The 19,527-nt window shown below is 42.0% G+C and overlaps 1 protein-coding gene across 1 annotated transcript; it reads right to left on the bottom strand.

Moving 5' to 3' along the window:
* Nucleotides 1-108: 108 nt before the first annotated feature.
* LOC121612364 (rho-related GTP-binding protein RhoA-D) lies at nucleotides 109-19,239 on the bottom strand. The gene is made up of 5 exons (XM_041945199.1): nucleotides 19,145-19,239; nucleotides 5,650-5,805; nucleotides 3,540-3,660; nucleotides 2,129-2,259; nucleotides 109-2,042 (listed from the first exon to the last, which is right to left on the bottom strand). The coding sequence occupies exons 2-5, from the start codon at nucleotides 5,803-5,805 to the stop codon at nucleotides 1,869-1,871; spliced, it is 582 nt and encodes a 193-aa protein (XP_041801133.1). The 5' UTR covers nucleotides 19,145-19,239; the 3' UTR covers nucleotides 109-1,868.
* Between the last annotated feature and the right edge of the window lie 288 nt (nucleotides 19,240-19,527).

Here is a 19,527-nt window from a genome sequence, read left to right as displayed (position 1 = left end):
CCTTTCTGAAAAATAACAAAGCATTTGCAATAATGCACTTTTGCCAAAAAAGTCAGTTTGTAAAAAACAAATTAAAATGCAAGCAAAACCAAACCAGTTAATATTATGTAGTATTTCAAAAATACTTTATTAACATGTTTGTCTCATCCAGACATTCAACATATCCCACTCCTGTTTGGAAAGCGTCATCACAATCAACATTTTCTCTCCACTTATGGTTTTTGACATTACAGACATAGAGGCACTGTCCAGGAAATAGCCCAAGTCCGCAACATTCTGATCTCTATGGATCTGAATGTTCTGGATAAAAGAGACCACCACAGTTGTAGCTTATGATGGTGGTAAGATCAATGCAGGGACTTTCATGACAGGACCTGATATGTGATATGTATTCCACTTGACACAGAAGCACACACTGACTGAGGCGATGAGGTGGTTCGATGATTCTGTCACACAGTGATGAGAAAAAACGTCTGGAGAAAATTACCGAAGGTTAAACTGTGATTGGGGCCACTGACTAAGTTGGCTCTCAGGCTTTTCATCCCAATTCTGTTGCAGTTTCTTGTTCAAATGAACACCACCTTTATGATAATAATGAAATTTAGTTTCAGTTTTCAACGTCCCCCCCATTGTTTCCCACACATACACACTGTGTCTATCAGTTGGCCTCATTTCAATCATCTTTAAGGGCTAATCAAGAGAAAACCTTTGACTGGACACTCAGACATCCTTATTTTTCCAATCTGATTTCAAATAGTCAAGAGAGCTACTGATTTGATGAGCCAAACTGAGGAGATGGCACATTAGCAATAACGTCTGAGCTGTCAATCATATTGTCAGTTGGATTTATTAAAACTTTTAAATACAGAATGGGCCTACAGTCTGTCTAACTATCATTGTGGCTGTATACAGCATCCATTATCCAACCTGGAGATTGCAGTGTGCACTAAATGCAGTACACAGTGATGCGTAACGACTGTATACTGGATCTGAATCAATAGTACAGAGTTCAGACAGGAGGCTTGTTTGGGGAAGGCGTTGGTGACGTCTTGGTGGAGGCAAGTCTGTCAGAGCCAGTGTGAGTATGACTGAGCGCATTGTGTCCATGACAATGGAGAACTGTCTCCGGTGCCAGTTTAAGCTGTCGCCATGGAAGAGAGACGGAGCAAGGTGCAGTCCAAAACCTCCCCACACAAATAGCCGCTGCTGCTTCAGTTTATGTAGGTTTCAGTGGATTAATGCAGTGTGAACACGCTCTAAATTTAGTCCTTTATGTCAGAAGAGAAAGCTGGGCAAAACACAGCTCTGCTGGCTCAGCACTTGGTAAAATAGGACATTAGGGTGTAAAATGAATAGTGGTATGACAATAGATGGATTGTGACTGAAGGAGAATGAGTGGTACGTGCAGGTTCCAGAGAAGCAGGGGGTCCATATCAATTAAAGTGAAACTAAAACTGGCTACAACTTCCAGCCATGAGAGCAGAACAGGCAGTGGGCACGTGAGCTACAAGACCTTTCTCTGTAAACAATTGTAACACAGAGGCAGACGCATGATGTACTTGTAAAGTATATGCACATATAAATACAAACATACATTCATATAGGAGGAAGGGGGCAGGTCCTTCACGCAAACAGGCTGGTGGAGGAAAACAAACAGAAACAGTGTGTGAGTAGCAGAGGAAATAGAGTTTTTAAAAAAGGCTGATTTGTTTTGCTTTTAAACAGGTGTGTCAGTCTTTCATATCCTTCTGTGGCATATCTGCATCTGTGAAGTAAGTATAGTCCATGGAAGCCATTGATTTAAGGTTTCTCAAAGTTAAAGGGGGAGCCCTCCCTCAGGTTCTGATTGGCCAACAAACTCCATCCCTTCACAGTAGCTGGCAGCCGCCCCTCTTCTTGCGCTTGCGGACCTGCAGCGCTGCTCTGGTGGCCATCTCAAACACCTCCCGCACGCCGTCCTTGGTCTTGGCGGAGCACTCCAGATAGCCAAAGGCACTGATGCGATTGGACATGTCTCTGCCCTCCTCAGACTTAACTGGCTCCTGGAGGTTTAATGTCCAGACAGAGGGTTAAAATGATGCTGTGGGTTAAGATTTTAAATGTGGAGATTATACACCGAAACACACACCTGTTTCATCTTGGCCAGCTCCCTGCGTGTGTGTTCATCATTCCTAAGGTCCTTCTTGTTACCCACAAGAATGATCGGGACGTTGGGACAGAAGTGTTTCACTTCAGGCGTCCATTTCTCAGGAATGTTCTCTACAAGAAGGAAAACAAAAAATACAACTCAAGCCACTGCACAGTACATTCCAGACGTTTCTCCCTACAAGGACAGCTGGGAGAGGCCTCGTCTTTTCCCCTGTGACTGTGCAAACACTGAGAGGTCAATGACCCGTCCCTGATACATGGGCGAGTCTGCTAGCCAAATCTCCTAGAAGGAGAAGCCACGCTGTGATGAGAGCAGGAATATCATCTGTGGCATTGCCCACATCGAAACACTGTGGGAAAAAGCCCCAGGGCTGAAGTCCCTAGAAACTGTTTGATTTGGTCTTTGAGGGCCAGGAACACTCAGATCCTAGCCTGAAATACATGCAACATATTCTGTGTACGCTTCCAAAGGCCCTCATAAACTTCGAGCCCCACACGACAACAGCAGCTAAGTTACAGTCTGAATTAACCTGTATTAAAATTGCTTTTTAGGATGCATAAGTCAGAGTCAATCTACAGCAGGTCGATCCTGGATACTATACTGAATATACATGTTTAAACTGACAACTTCCCAAGGACTGATTCAAATTGCTGTAGCTGAGAGTGTTGTGTAGAATTACTTTATTTACTGACTCTAAACCAGAGCAGGAAAGCAGCTAACTGTAGTAATTTAATAATAGGCAAGAAGGAACGCCACCTGAATAAGCATTACGTTTTAATAAAGTGGACCATTAATTGTATGAAGTCTGCACACAATCAGCAAACAGGGAATTGCAAAGAAAAATACAGAGATTACCAGAAGGAAAAACCCATAAAGAGGATCAGTAATGATTTTACTGCACTGACAGATGAGCTGTCCTTGTGGTGGAAAATGTGGACATTTAATGGAGCATTAGCCAAAATACCCGCCTGTATGTGTTCAAAATAAGAATTGATTGGAGCTTTTCCAATGCAAATAGTTCTCTATACTCAGAGGGACCTCCCTACCCGCCATTATTCACCTTTATTTAGTGTCAGTGCTGCATGAAAGCGCTGTATTTTCTTTGTCTCTTAGTTTTTTCTGGTTTGAATCCATACATGTGTCTTTGTATAGCTTCTCAGTTTCTGAAAAATAAATTAAATTCTGTTGCAACTGAAGGAACATAACAAGTTGCCTTGAGTTGCTGAGGTGCCACTACAAGGGGTCAAAAACATAAAGATTCTTCTTTTTGATGAATATTTCCATCAGGTTTACATGATCCAGGGTTACTGAAACTCTTTTGCTTTTTAACTCCAGGAAAATGACTTTACAGGGACACAACAATCGCCTGAAGGTTTGTATCCAGCCTTACCTAAACTGTCAGGGCTATCTATGGAGAAGCACATGAGGATAACGTCTGTGTCGGGGTAGGAGAGAGGCCTCAGTCGGTCATAGTCCTCCTGGCCCGCTGTATCCCACAACGCTAACTCCACCTAAAACAAACGAAGAAAAAGAACAAAACAAGCCACACGTTAGGACAATAAGGTCTGATACTCCCACTTCAATGACAGCCAGGTGAAGAGGGTGAAAATGAACAGAGACACAGAGAATGTGGGCATCAAGACCAGCACAAGAATAACTGGAAAGAGGAAGGAAAATTTCAGACAATTAGTTCCTCCGATATCTTCTGAAAAAGCAACTCCCCAGAGAAGGAGAAGGCTCCTGCAGGCTTTACTTAGGCTGTTAATCAAACTGTTTGCAATCCCAGAGTGCCTGACCTGACCTAGATTTAACAGATGCCCAGCAAATGATCATTTGCTTGAGCTGTAGCACATGCCACAATGCAATGCCAAGCTCCATACTGGAATGTCTTATACACCGTAGCCTAGAAGTGTCATCATGCATCATCATGCAACTTTTGACTGTAAAAGTCTCCTAAATGACTGGTCTCGTAGCTTATCCTGCACCCTGATGATTTAAATCTGCGGTAAACTCACCGCATTACAACACAGCTGGAAAACTGTGCCCAATACAGCTGAGAACTGGGTAAAAACAGTCCTAACAGTCCCCCAGAGAGCAACTACACAGTATGTTAGCACTTCATCTGGACTTTTCTGACGTCTCTCCACGCTCATGTGTTGCCAAGTCTTGCCTGTTGGCAGACAAACTACTTACACTGGCAAGACTGGTGCGCCACACTGCCTTCTGACTTATAGTCTAGCACAGACAGGGCATTTTCCATCGATAGGAGAGAGTGGGCTGAGCTGTTCCACATCTTCTGTTTGGGAACGCCTGCAGCACCACATCATGACAAACCTGTGTCCGTTTCTGTTGCTTTTCAATTCTCTTACCACTAGGTGTCTCTCAGGAGCCTCATCTATAATTTATTTTACCACCATGCTGCTCTTTTCAGCCTTGCTGTAACCAAAACTAAATATAAGAATGATAAGTCAGAGCCAGTTCAGAGAGACACTGACTTCTTAACTAATATTTCACTACACCAAGTAGGCTTTTTTAAGTCTGTATACCCCATTTGAGAGGTCTGGAGTACAGTCAACTTTGTATTATACAGTAAAGGAAACAGGAACAGGAAATGGGACATCAGTCATGATGTATGTGTGACGGGGGGTTCCAACACTGAGCAGGAAGGTGGCACTGATCCATTTCCTGTTGTTGGCTGGAGGTCTGCTGCTTTATAACAATGAAAAGACCAAAGGATTTGCTTGCAATAAGCACTTCTCCCAAGCAGCCTTGATGGCACGAGGTTCTCAACCAGCAGGGCCAACAAGTTCACATCTTTGACACTACAGCAGCAGTTTCAGTGTGTCACCGAAACCTGCCTCATCTGAGGGCTGTTTATTATCATCATCATCATCATACATACTCACAAGGCATACTCACATCCTTCACTCTAGTAAAAGAAGAAACAACAAGTACAAAGTACTTCACAACAAGTAAAAGTCCTGCATTGGAAATGCTACTTCAGTAGATGTACAGAGGTATAATCAGCAGAATTTACTAAAGGAATCAAAGTAAAAGTACTGGTTCTGCAGTAACATGTTGCCAGTGACTGATATATTATTATATGTGACATTATTAGACTGTTCATACGGATGGGACAGTGTGTACGCAGCATTTTACTGATGTGGTTTTAGGTGCATCTAGTTTTAACAACTTACTATTACAACCAGGTAACACGTTTGCTTTTAATTTTTAGGACTTTTCTCTAACCTTTGCTTTATTTGATGATAATGAGACCATTTGAGATGTTTAGAGGGCACTTCTATCAACTCCTACACACTGAAAAATTACAAGTGGTCCAGGAGAAGCAGGAAGTAGCATAAGTGGATATACTCAAGTAAGTACAAGTATACTCCAAAGTACTGTGATAGAGTAAAGGTACTTAGTTACTTTCCACTGCTGCTAATTATTCATAATCATCTAAGCAAAATGAATAAAAAGTAAAATTTAAAACAAAGTACCTGCTTGCCATCCACTTCAATGTCAGCAATGTAGTTCTCAAACACAGTGGGGACGTAGACCTCTGGGAACTGGTCCTTGCTGAAGACGATGAGCAGACAGGTCTTTCCACATGCTCCATCCCCAACTATCACCAACTTCTTCCTGATGGCTGCCATCTGCAAACAGAATGCACTGTGGTTAGTCTATATATTAAGGACTGAGATGCATTAGAATGACCAAACAATCAGTAAACTGTGAGAAACAAGTCTCTTCAGTAGGTGGAGAGGGGTGAAACAATGAAACCACAGTGAGAATGAGTGGGGGGAAGGGGGATGACCAAAGCCTGTTTTAGGACCGCACCCTCTTCCCTTTCCTGGGCTACGTCCTGTGTGTGAGGTGGAAAACAGAGTCCGGGACGGAGCAGCAGTGGGAAGAAAGGGAACAGAAGGAGAGCCACAGTGCTGGGAATTGTGCAGCCTCTGTGCTCTGCACACTGCTGCACATGCATGGCCTCTGAAACAATCACATCAGAAAAGATCCTTAATGTGCCACCGCGACATCCCTGTGGCAACGTAATCTACACCCTTGCTGGGTTTTCTTGACACCTTCTGTGTTGCACACAAATTCTCTCCTAGTCTCTGTGCTTGTATCCCCTGAAAGGTGTGTATATGGGATTGAAACGATATGGCCATGCTCACAAACACGCACGAATCAATAGCCATCTCCCACAAGCTGACAATAATGGAGAGAAGGCAGTAGGTGATGAGACACTGTGCTGGCTGCCTGCCAGCAGCATGAGCTTTCACTGATCTAAGAGTATCTGGACCAAAACCAACATTTACACCTCTGCCATCACACCCCGCGTCCAGACCACAGCTGAGGCATACACCTAAATTCTTTGAAACAGTATACTATAATCATTAGCTTTTTATCAACAATGGCTCATATGATTACTTGCATGTGAGAGGTGTCGCTCATCGTGATGAAGTCACAGAAAGTTATCACCCAACTCTGCGGTTAATGCCTGCAGAGCAGAAAGCTGTATTTCACCCAGTCAGGACAATTCATTAGCAATCCATCTTTGTGCTTTAGAGAAAACCATAATGCAAAACTGATATGACAAAAGCCAAGTTTCTCTTACATATGACCTACTAGTCTCTGGCTGGACAGTAGAGAGTAGTGCTGTACCTAATAGTTTAAAGCTTCATTCGAATGCTGGTATTTCTGCACTGTTACGATCAAGAGTAGGCTACAGGAATGTTATTAGTATTACAGTATTTGTAGAATTAGATTCCAGTGAAGGCTGCGTAGAACTGTTACCAACACATGTGATGCAATTTCCAATAACTCCAGAGCACTGTTAAGTCCAAAAGTCAAAATGTATTAAAAAATGATAGATGTAATAATTTCCAAAATTCACATCATGTTGAGAATCATGTTTTCACTGGGGTCAAAAAACTGCTCTCTTGCTCGGCGCACACAAAGGGAGGCACACACCTGTATTAACAGGGTGGTCCAGCAGCAATCTAAATGTTATTACTTAAGTCAAGACAAAAAAATTAATGACAAAAATGAAATTTTATAGCATTAATCCAGACACATGCTTCTCTACTTTCATGTTACATATAGCTTACTTGTGTATGCCATATTTTCTTGAGGCCACAATATTTACTGTGTTAATATTGATATGTTATTACAGCGCACTGTGTAAGGATTACTGTTATTTCTTAATTAACTTAACTCCTGTCAAGTGGCCAAAAAGTAATTTATTACAGGTTTAAGGAGCCTTTAAGTAAAACAACTTGTGTGGAATTAAACAAAAAGCGACGCCAGAAAACACAGATCAACAGATAAACTACTTGCTGTGATATCACTAGCAGTATCTTTGTGGTATGGGATGGTAAACAGAGTTTTGCTGCACTTTTGTGAATAAACAGTTGGTTCCTTGGAAATGGTCTGTGGGTGGGCTGGGAGAAGGTCTTGTTGCTTTATGATGAGTGACCAAAACTATTAATCTGCTATTTAAGAGAAATCCTGCACAACGCATTAGATTTTCTCCAGACAATGAGCCTTAGGAATAACCAAGAACACCCAGGTGTTCATGTATGTTAAGGAATGAAATCAACCTCAGTCATTTCACCTTCACCAACTGTAACAACAGCTATCATTTTCACCACAAGGATAAAAAGACAATTGTTCAGCTCGCTTTTTCCTCCCACGTGTTAAATCAGGCCAGTGTGTGTGTTGTCAGGTTGTCTCTGGAGAGAGCCACCTGTTCTCTGTGATAGCAGGCTGCTGCTACTCCATACATCATACTGTCACTGCCAGAGGGAAGACACACACACACACACACCCAAAACACTTCAGAAAACGGGTCTAGTCCTGCAAATCTTGTGCTGTGACAAAACAATGCAGCTTATTGACGACACTAGCTCTCGCTGGCGGTGACAGTGGGAGCACACGGTGTTTAGCGCGGATAATGGCCCCGTCCCTTTACATTAATGTGTGCACCCTGTGCCAGAACAAGGACAAGAAGAGGAACTCCAAGGACTTCTTTCCTAGATGAGAGCTGCTTGTAAGGTGTGTTCTATCACCCTACAAATGAGGCGCGAACTAACTCCCTTCAACACTGATGCAGTATATGGTAATATAATATTCACACATGGTGTAACAATAGTAACATCGTCATAACAATAATTACTAAATTTCTGATGTAATATCAAAATAAAGAACTATACTAATAACACATTAAACAAAGGTAAATTTTACATTTTACATGTTGACGAGCTGTGTTTTCAAGTCTTTGAGAAGTCAGCCAGATGAGATAGGCAGATAGCTAAGAGATGTTTAAGGAAGTAAGACAAATAAACCTGTCTGACAAAACAAGACATCTGAAGAAGATTTCTTTGGTCCCAAGTCTTGTGATAAATATTTTTCACAACTGACAACCATTTTATAAATCAAAAGGGGCACTCAGTTAATCAAGATGACAAGGAAGACGTGGAGATATATTAAAAAAAAAAAAAAAACTTTAAAACCACGTTAGGAAAACAACACAACTGAAACGAAAACACGACTGCAAGTATTTAAGTACTGAACTCAGACCAAAATAGAATATGCATGTCATTCAAAATAAAACAAAGAGTAAGACAAACATCAATTAATCAATAGCCTTATCAGACTTCAGCCCATACTTAGTGACATTAAGGGCGAAGAAAAAACAGAGGTGAGTAGTAGATGTCCTAGTAACACTTCCTGCAGGTGGCTCACAGTAAAAGCTTTCCAGTGAAGCGAATAGAGCATAACTTATCTTATACAAATCTGCAGGAAGTCCTCAGTTAACCAAAGGACTGGTGATTTGTTTGGTGAATATCTGCAGGTGCTTCATATATTTTAGTAGATTTAGCCGATGTCATTTCGGTACTCGTTTGCCTTCCTCACTTCCTTTCTGTGCTTCCTTTCAGTGATCACCTGGTGAGACATACAGTGGTGACAGAGGACAGAAAAAGGAAGACAACTGGAATTCGCCCATTTTGCTATTTTCTCTGTGGGAGGAAAGTGCCTTGCCTGGGCCAGATGAGCTCAGATCTAATTCCAGACTGTTCAATAGTCCACCAATAATCACCAGAAGTCAGATGTGGGAGATTTATTGCACATATTCAAAACAGCATACAATAAACCAAGCCGGTCCCAGCAGCAACTAAAGCAAACTTCTGGAAGCACACACTTTTATGCTGTATAGACCACTCCCCAGCTTCACTTCCTATACCACTTCCTACCGTACATCATTTTCCAGAAGAAATGGCGTCCACACTCCTCAGTAACTTGACATCACATGACATGTCAGCTAGGTCTCATGCACATTCCACCCTCTGGCCCGACACACTATTTCAGTTACCATTATGTTTTGAAGCACATCTATAATCACAAAAAAATCCATTGTTAGAAAAATAAATGATTATAGTGATTATGACACATGAGTGAGTGGTCATCACTGAGTGCATATGAAGTAATAGTGCCAAGACATTCCCTTCATCCACCTCAACAAGCACATCCTGACAGCCAGCATAGTGCTTAATTTCATGCTGCGGCCTAAATGTGGATGTACTGGCCTTATTTGGGTAGTTAGATAAGATAGGCCACATCTTGTGGTCCCACACAGTATTTCAGTCAACATTATGTTTTGAAGGACATCTATAATCACACACACACCCACACCCACACCCACACACAAATCCATTGTTACAAAAATAAATGATTATAGGGATTATGAAATGTGATCACAATTGAGTGCCCGTGAAGTAACAATTTCCCACTTCTGCCTCCTCTTGTTTCTCTCCTCAGGTCACTTCAACTGAGCTTTATTAGCACAAGGAGGAGTCCAACACAACCAGATCTTCCTCTCATTTTTCCTCAAGCCACACAGTGTCTACTCTCCATGAATCCTCACACACGCAGACACAGACTGCGACTATAATCCAGCACAACCACATTACAAAGAGGAGGTTGTACGAATTTTATGTTAATATTATGGATATCAGAACAATAGGACACTTTTCATCCATGGTTTTCAAGTATGTTTAACGACATCTTCAAATTAAACTTAAAACTTGTTATTAGTTATATTACAAAGGCTACATTTACCCCATTAAAAGCAAATGAAATAAACCTAAGATTAACATGTTACAGTGGCTGCAGTGGCTATTCATTGTTTTGCAATTTGCTTTTTATCATGACACTCTAGTTTGTGTTATATTCAATAATCAATAATTAAGTGAGCCCTAGATTTTATGTTGTGGTAAGTAGGGCTCTGTTAGTGTTCGGGGAAAAGCAATTTTAAGTGGAAAAAAAAAAACTGTCCTGCTCCTAAATAATTTAAATAAGGATAGCTATCTGTGTGGTATGAAATTGCTCACAGAAACAGCAGTGAACTGGTTAGACAAGAGCTGTGTAGACCCAGCCAGTCACATGACAATTCCAGCTGCATAAATCTCCATGTTACAAAGAACAATGGAAACCCAAAAATGCACTGAAGCCAGAGTGGTGAGCCATTGCACACATGCAGAAACATACAGTACCTGCACACGCACACACATGAAGACATGCACACAAGGAGCCCTCGTGTTCACACGTGTCTTAGGATGAATGATCCTGTCTTGCATAATGTTTTTCCCTGTGCGTGGTAGCAAAGGACAAAGTTCCCATTCCTGGCACATGCAGCATAGACGCTTATTTCTCCCAGGCAGGTTTTGACTCACTCCTGCAGGAGAAACACATTAGCCAGGCTTGTTCATTAGAAGTGGTAGATAGAAGACAGAAAGATCCAAAGATAGAAACCTTCTCCTCTTGAAGTGTCATCCAGATTTTAATCACACGGATCGGCAAACTCGAGGTATTTACACCAACCCTGCACTTAGTGAACCATTTGATTAAGAGCAACTTAAGCCATAACATCCCTATTATTTCAGTAAATGTCACATATCAGTCCAACTCAATCTGAATCATCATCAAGGTAAATTCATTGGTATTTGTGCTTTCACCTCAATAACAACTTGGGTACATTTCCCAGCTGATAAACATGAAATCCAACTCGACAAAAGGAGCTTAACGTGAGGGGGCATAAAGTATTGGTCTGATCTAATCAGATGCCCTCAAGATATTAGACTTATCTAAATGCTGAAGTCACTGAAGAATTCAAAACATGAAACCAAGTGACATTGACACAGCTAATCTACATGTTTTATGTGTTTTACTCATGACATTATGAAGACATTAAGCATGCTGACTATTTAATGGCCCAATGCATTTCCAATTTTTCTCTTAGTTTCTTTTGGGTGTGCCAGCTGTTTAAAAATGCCCCGCTGTGCTTTGTTAAAACAGTGGACCAGCACAGACTGAACTATGTGTGGAGACCAGCTGTTTCAATTAATGACGTGCATCAGCAAGCAGGGCAATCAGATCTGCTTTTACCTCTGTTTGAGCAGCGTTTTGCAGATGAAACACACCTTTAAACTGCTGCTGACTGTTGACATTTTGTTCTGGTGTGGGAAGCTGTCCAACCTTTCTACCACCAACAATGACAGACACTGCTCTATTCACAGGCAGCCCTATGATACAAAACATGGAAGGAAATCGCTTCTTGACCTAATTGTTACATCTCATAATAACCACATTGTCCTCGTCACCTTGCTTAGGCCATCCTTAGGCCGACTTAAGCCCTATGTGGAAAAAAAATACAGCCCACGCATTTGCTTACATGAGACCAGTCTGGCAAAGCAGCGGGGTGCCCTGCGTTTAACTTGGCTCAACTTTAGCTGGAACGCAAAGTGACGTCATTCCAGAAAGGCGCTGTGATGTGACCAATTAAATACATGCCAACACACATTCCTGGAGGACTACTCTGCAACATAAACAGCATATTTCTACCATTTACCTCATGATTGTTGTGACAAATGAAAAAATCTACACAGAGATGTCCATGTGTTACTCCATCCAGTTTGACAGAGAAGCAAAGGAAACAGTGAGACACTGCCTGAATGCGAAGAGTCAAAACTGCAGTCACATCAAGTGGTGCTTTTGTGCTATGTTAGAATAAAGGGTCAGGATACATACATGGATGTACAAGGTTTCAGTTCCTTACAGGTTTTTCCCCTACTCGACCGAAGGGAAATACACACAACATCTCTGACTGACCACAAACAAATAAATACTTGTTGTGTCCTCACCCTGACTTTCTTTTGCTTGGAAAGTGACGCAACCAGCTCTGCCATGAATCTCCCCATCCCCCACGCCCCCCACCCTTATCAAATGTAAACTAGTTGCGCACTTGCAGGTGGCATATGAACAAAACGTTTGAGCTGTTACAGACAAATATTAACTGCGTGTTAGCAGCTATTGACACACTGATTGGTCGAAGCAGCAAATGCATTCCACCAGGTGATTAATAACGGGTCACTTAACGCTCACACACAACTCTGTCTGACTGTGTAAAATGTGGGAGGACATAAGCTATAAGGAATGTCTCACCCACTTTCAACACCCCTCACCCTTTTCTTCTAAAGACATCCCATCCCTAACCCCACCAGTGTCTCCCTGTCTCCTGGTTGACATGTTGAGGACAGGATTATACATGAAGTCCACTCTACCATTAAAATACAGAGCATGTGTGTAAACCTATTTATGTTGAAGCTTATACTCACATTTAGCTTACTGTTCCCAGTTGCTCAAAAGTTGTTGCTGTTCTGTTAATATGGTACATTACAAGCAGGCATAATTGTTGCGACTTCACACACATCCAAATTCAGGCCTTATATTAAATTCAGCAACAGCCACATTTCAGCTTCAGTGTTTTGGTCAAGCCACGGAGGGCTGTCTAAATCCTGTCTGAACCTTCCTACAATGACAGGTGTTTTAGAAAATACTATAACTATTAATCAACCAATAGAATATTGCTTTGCGAGCAGTGACAGTGATTTCTAAAGCAGAAATGTCCCCCAAAAAATGCTGTTCTTTTAATATCAAATGATTAATCTAGAAAATAATTACCTGATATTATATAATGAAAATAATCGTTAGTAGCAGCCGAACAAAACATTACAAGAGTACTCCAAGGATTAAGAGTTGTACTTTTATGAAGCCTTGATCATACTTTGGTATACTTCAGACTCGAAAAGCACGGAAAGTGAAGGCGAGAGCATATACTTCTGCACCCACAAGAATTGGGGGTCCCTGATTGGCCTAAACACTATCAGAATCACACTGAGCAGTTTATCAACACTGATGCATCAGGACCAGACTTTCATCTTTTCTATTCCTTGCACTCTTCTTCAGCCTTGTCAAAACCTGATGCCTACATTACCCACAATTCCACTCAAACTGCAGACAGCTCGACTGGAGACTCAGGTGCATGGATTCGGGTGTACAATAAGATCACAACTCCACACATCCAGACTACTTTCATTTTCAGACTTGTAGCCTGAAGCCCCAACCAACTCTGCCTTGAGTGACACTTGAGGCAACGTATCAAATTCCAGCTTTTTTTCCTCCCACATATGAAGTGGTGCTTCCCAAGTCGCGTAAGTAGACTTTAATGTGCAAAATCTGTGGACTTTCCCTGTAACGGAAACCAGTTACCATGGAGGCAGTAGTTTCTCAATGGGGAGCTATTTAGATGACAAACAACTCAGATTGCTTTATTATATTTTAATGTAATTTAATGTAGACCTACTTAAGGCTAAGTGTGCACTGTGGAGCTGTATATTGTCGGGGAAAAAAATCTAAATGTATAAATGAAATACATACATACTGGATCAAACTCTCATTGGTACTGGGAGAGGATATATTTCCTCCAGTTCCTAGAGGGTGTGCCTAGAAAATAGCTTTTCATTCTCTTCTGACAAAATATAACAACCTTTTGCCTGAGGTTGGATTTGAGAAATTTTTGAAGAGAAGTTGAAGCCATGCTCAAATTTTCATGGTTGAATCACACTCGAGACCAGAAGTGGCTGCTCAGGATCCAGGCCAGGGAAGCGGCTAAAGTCAGAGAACCTAGCTGGAGCCCAAAATAGGACAGCGCCATTGAGACTCCCCCAGCCCAATTTATCACAGTGCACACAGCACCGCTCAGAGCAGAGGACGAAAGGGAGAAATATCACACAGAATTATCCTTTCATCCACCCCTGAGCCTCCGCTCGTGGTACAAACAGACTGGAAAGTCGGACGGATGGAGGAAAGGCAGGAAGGAGCGGCGTGGTGGTCAGAACTAGAACATGAGCATGTAGCACAAGCAACAGATATGGAGAAATTTGAAAACATACCCAAGTGTAGTTAGTAAGTCTTTGATTAATATTCTGTGAGTATTAAATAAAGAAAAATGGATAAATTAGTCATGGAGTGGATTGCACAGGCTGCAGCTACGTTCACATCTGGACCCCGTTTCTTCCTCCCTCATTACTTGCTCCTTTAGCTCCCGCTCCTCTAGTCATCCTCCTCCAGGCTCTTTTTCTGACTCTGTCCTCGCCTCTTCACTTTCTCTCTCCCTCTCTTCCTGTGTTGCAGTGTGATGTCACCATCAGGGAGCTAATGTGCCGTATCCTTAGGGTGCAGCATTCCTCCTTTCCGACTCACACAGCACAAATGAAAGCCAACGCTGACACACACGGATGCAGCCTGGAAGGAGTCACCACCTCCCAACACCTCGACGGTTTCTCTCATCCGTCCAGTCCATCTGTGCCATACAGCTATGTGGAGTGTTAGGACGCTAAGGGGTGGGGTTCAATAGCATTTTATCAAATCTTTTCAAATCCCGTTCAAAGCTCATTGAATCACTTTTCAAGATTTGCCAGTAAGTAAAGGCTGACATACGCAAACAGTTTTTAGTGGCAGTCTAGTGCTCACAACCTGTACGTACAGCCTGCAAAGAGATAAGCAGCATAATATACTGAAGGTCCTGATTCAGACCTATTAAGTGGCCCGGATTAAAAAGTTGAAATGATTTGAAGAAATGAGGAGCTACAAGTTTCCATAAAAGCTTTGCTAGAGTCTAAGCTTAATAAATCTGTGTGTTTTGCCGACCAGGATCTGGATCCGAAATAGAAACCAACCATCAGGACCCATCCCTAAGGGCTCTGCTGCTCATGGAACTCAGAAGTAGATGTTTAGCTTTCTAAATTGTCTTTTTAGGGACTTCCTGAAACTGCAAGCACCAAGATCCAAACAGGAAACTCTCCCAGAGATTAACTGTTGTCCTCAGAGGTTTTTCTCATGAGGGGTGTATCGCGTGATACACCCCACAGCCTACAGCCACGATTTTTCCATATAGTCATGTTTGTCAGTCACCGTCAGAGGACTAGGAAACAGAAACAGCGTAGAGCCTGAACTCAGCATTTTCCTGTGGACTCTGTGTGAGAGAAACTGCAGTCAAATTAGCTTTCAGTATGACAGTGGCCTACTTGGAAACCACAGTTGACGGAAAGTCGTCCAGACTAATCTAAGACAGGATACTGTGGAGCATTGTGCTTGAACACCTTGGCTGATAAGCACCTATAGCTAAACAATAGCAAGAGTGTGAGCTGAACGGATGGAAAAACTGCCGTCTGAGCAATCCCCTTCTGTTATTGCACTACTTCTTAAATCTTTGTACAGGAGATCTACTAGAAGCATACTTCGCCATCCCTGAAGCTCAAGCTGGCACGTACAATAAATGAAAAGTAAAACACACATTGTAGGTCAGTAGCAGAGAGCATGTCGAGGGGAACAAAACGAGGAGCATCACCAGGATGAAATGGCCTCTGGCAATCCTGGAATACAGTATATGGAGTTTTTGATCCGTACTAGTTTTCCATGAAGGCTTTCGTACTGACCTACTGAGCCATTCAGCTGTCTTCTGAGATGACCTCAATATGGCAAGAAGAAAAGAATAAGAGCTCACATGCTGAAGACGGAAGTCATAACGTCAATTCTGTCAATATGATACACCATGTCATATTTTAATTTGAAATTTCAGATATTTAGGTTACTTTTAGGGATGCTACGATCAAGTTTTTTTTTTTTACGTTTTATTATTGAGTATTTGCCAAAAGCCTGATCTCAAATATTTACCTAAATGTTGATTAAATATGTAGCCGACAAACTGAAATAACAGCTGTCTATGTGTAAGGTATAGACTGTTCTTTTGTGTAGAAAAGTCTCCACCTCCCCAATAAAACAAACAACGATGTTATTTCACTAGATGAGTGAAATGTCCAATGATTTAGAGCTAAAACAATTGGACGATCGACAGAACATCAATCTGTGATTCATTGCTTAAGTCATTTTTCACCAATCACACTCTGGTTCCAGCTTCTACAATGTGAAGATTTGCTGCTTTTATCTGTTTTAAATCATTATAAATCAAATATACTTGACTGTTGGTCAGACAAATGAAGACGTGACACTGGGCTATGGGGAACTGTGCTGGGCATTTTTCACCATTTTCTGACATTTTATGGATCAAACGATTAATTGAGAAAATAATCAACAACAAAAATAGCATCAATCACTACAACCCAGATTCCAAAAAAGTTGGGATGCTGTGTAAAACATCAATAAAACTGAATGAGACAATTTGCTAATCCTTTTGGACATATATTAAAATTGAAAACAGTACAACAACAATTTATTTTATGATTTAGCTCATTTACTTTATTCTGATCTTGATGCAAGTTTCAAACAAGATGGGAAAGGGGCAACAAGAGACTGGGAAATTCTAAAAAAAAAAACAACACCTGTTTGGATCATTCCACAGGTAAACAGGTTGATTGGTAACAGGTGATAGTATCATGATTGGGTACGAAAGGAGCATCCTGGAAAGGCTCAGTCATTCACAAGCGAGGGTGGAGCGAGGTTAACCACTTTGTGAAAACCCGTGGGAAAATAGTCCAATAGCTTACGAACGTTTCTCAACACACCTTACAAGGAATTTAGCGATTTCACCGTCCAGACCTGTCTCCCATTGAAAATGTGTGGCGCATTACAGAGCACAAAATACAACAGAGACCCCAGACTCTTAAGCAACTGACATCAAGCAAGAATGGGAAAGAGTTTCATTTTCAGAACTTAAACAATTAGTGTCATCAGCTCTCAAATCGCACTGTCTCAACTTTTTTTGGAACGTGTTGCAGGCATCGAATTCAGAATGACTGTATATTGACAAAGAACTGTAAACTTTATTAGTTTGGATATCAAACATCTTCTTATTGTACTGTAATTAAATATACGTCAAAGCGATTTGCAAATCGTTGTGTTCTGTTTTTATTTATCTTCTACACAGCATCCCAACTTTTCTGGAGTTGGGGTTGTAGTTGCAGCCCTTCTATGTGCTGTTTTGTTCTGCCTGGTCATCATTAGTTATACGTCCACATTTTTTCTTTTCAGCATATTAAAATCCATCCATCCATTATCTATACACCGCTAAATCCTTTGCAGGGTCACGGGGGGGCTGGAGCCTATCCCAGCCGTCTCTCGGACGAAGGCAGGGGACACCTTGGGCAGGTCGCCAGCCTACCACAGGGCTACACATAGAGACAGACAACCATGCACACCACTCATTCACACCTATGTACAATTTAGAGTCATCAATCAACCTCAGCATGTTTTTGGACTGTGGGAGGAAGCCGGAGAACCCGGTGAAAACAGAAAGAGCCCAGGTGGGATTGAACCAGGGATCTTCTAGCCGTGAGGCAACGCTGCTAACCACCGAGCCACCGTGCAGCATATTACATATATATATATATATTACAACTACCTTTATGAACGAATAGAGCCCACTTCACACAGAGCGGATCTGGATTACATCACTTGCAGTACAATGCAGTACAGTCAAAACCACACTGTGATGAAAACAGCAGACACCATGACTTCTGCTTTCACATTAATGTAGTCTAGAGTGGTGAATCCACAAAACTTCCTTCCACTGCATTGGCACTGATTTCTAGTGTGTGTGTGTGTGTGTGTGTGTGTGCAACTTCCACTCCTGACCACTACCTGCAAACAGCTTTGTCAGCAGTCAGCTGTTCAGCTACAATGACATCATACTTCTCCTGTAGTAGTCTCATAAACACAAACATTTTAGATTCAAGCAGGCGCACACGCAGGCTCGAGAAGATGTAAGGGAACATGTAAAGAACTCATGTGTGTCTGCCCTTTAACAGTCCGAGTGACAGCGTAGGAACAATAATGGGAACGGCGGTACAAAGAGTTCTGCAGGGCGTCGCTTTGGTTCAGATACCGATAGTTTTGTTATGGGGAACAAGCCAAGACGAGGGAACAAGGCTGTGTGAAGATACGGGTCTGCGCTACAGTGGCCGAGCAGCACAACAAGGGTGTGGTGACTCGGAGAGAGGAATTTCCTCACGACACACTTCTGTTTTAACGGTTATTCAGAGCAGCAAAGACAGCTTTGGACCGCACAACCAAGTGAAAAAGGTCAGCTTAGAAGGTAGCTTAAAAGAGATATTTTTTTCGCTGCCCGAAAAAGTCCCGTGCTGGGGAAAAACATCCGATACCGCCAGCTCCTGATGACTGGTCAAACTGGTTTCCGAGGTGGAAGAGGCGATAAAGTTTTTACAGCGAGCAAAGATGGACTCTGCCTGCCTTCACAGCCGAGCACCATCTAATTAAATTACGTACTGAAGTATATTATAGGAAGCGACAAGGCCGGGTTTGTGTAGGAATGCTGAAATGAAAGGACGGGATACGGTTACTGGGGACAAACACGAGTGTCCCCAGTTTAAGACACTTTTCTTTCATGTTTCTGTCGAGCAAACGTCGCCGCACTTCATCCATTCCGCTGGAAAACTTCTCAACAAGTAACAGGTTTCAACTCGCCGAGCTGCTGTCTGGGCTCATTAACGCGTCTTCTGACAGCGGTGGTCGTTTTAACTACTTTTCCTTCAAGCCTCACACTAGCTTTAAAAAAAACTGCAGGTGCTCTAAAATGAAATTAGAGTAAACAGAAAGGACAATTTGTTCTCTTACCTTTCCCACGGTGTGCTCTCAGATACCACGGTCCTTCGCGTTGGCCTCCTGCTGTGGCTCTTCCTCGAAGCAGCTGTAGTCAGAGTAAAGTGTCGAGGAAAGGGCCAAACCAATACTCACAAGACCCTCCCATTATGATGCGTTCATAATCCCCTCGGAATTTTTCATTTCCCACTCCTTTGGAAGCGCTGTTGTACTGCAATTGCGCTTCAACGAAAGATTATTTTTAATTGGCGTTTTGTCTGCCGACTACCTCCTCGATTAATCGATTACTTGTTTTGTATGTACGCCATCGGAAAAGAGCGTTACGCATGCCTTGTTTTATCTGACCAACAGCCCCAAACCATAAGATATTAATACTGTATAATTTATGACAAAGAAGA

Source organism: Chelmon rostratus, chromosome 10 (assembly GCF_017976325.1).
Source record: "Chelmon rostratus isolate fCheRos1 chromosome 10, fCheRos1.pri, whole genome shotgun sequence".
Lineage (NCBI taxonomy): Eukaryota > Metazoa > Chordata > Actinopteri > Chaetodontiformes > Chaetodontidae > Chelmon > Chelmon rostratus.
Note: the sequence above shows the minus strand (reverse complement) of the source record. Positions and strands in the feature narration are given on the sequence as shown.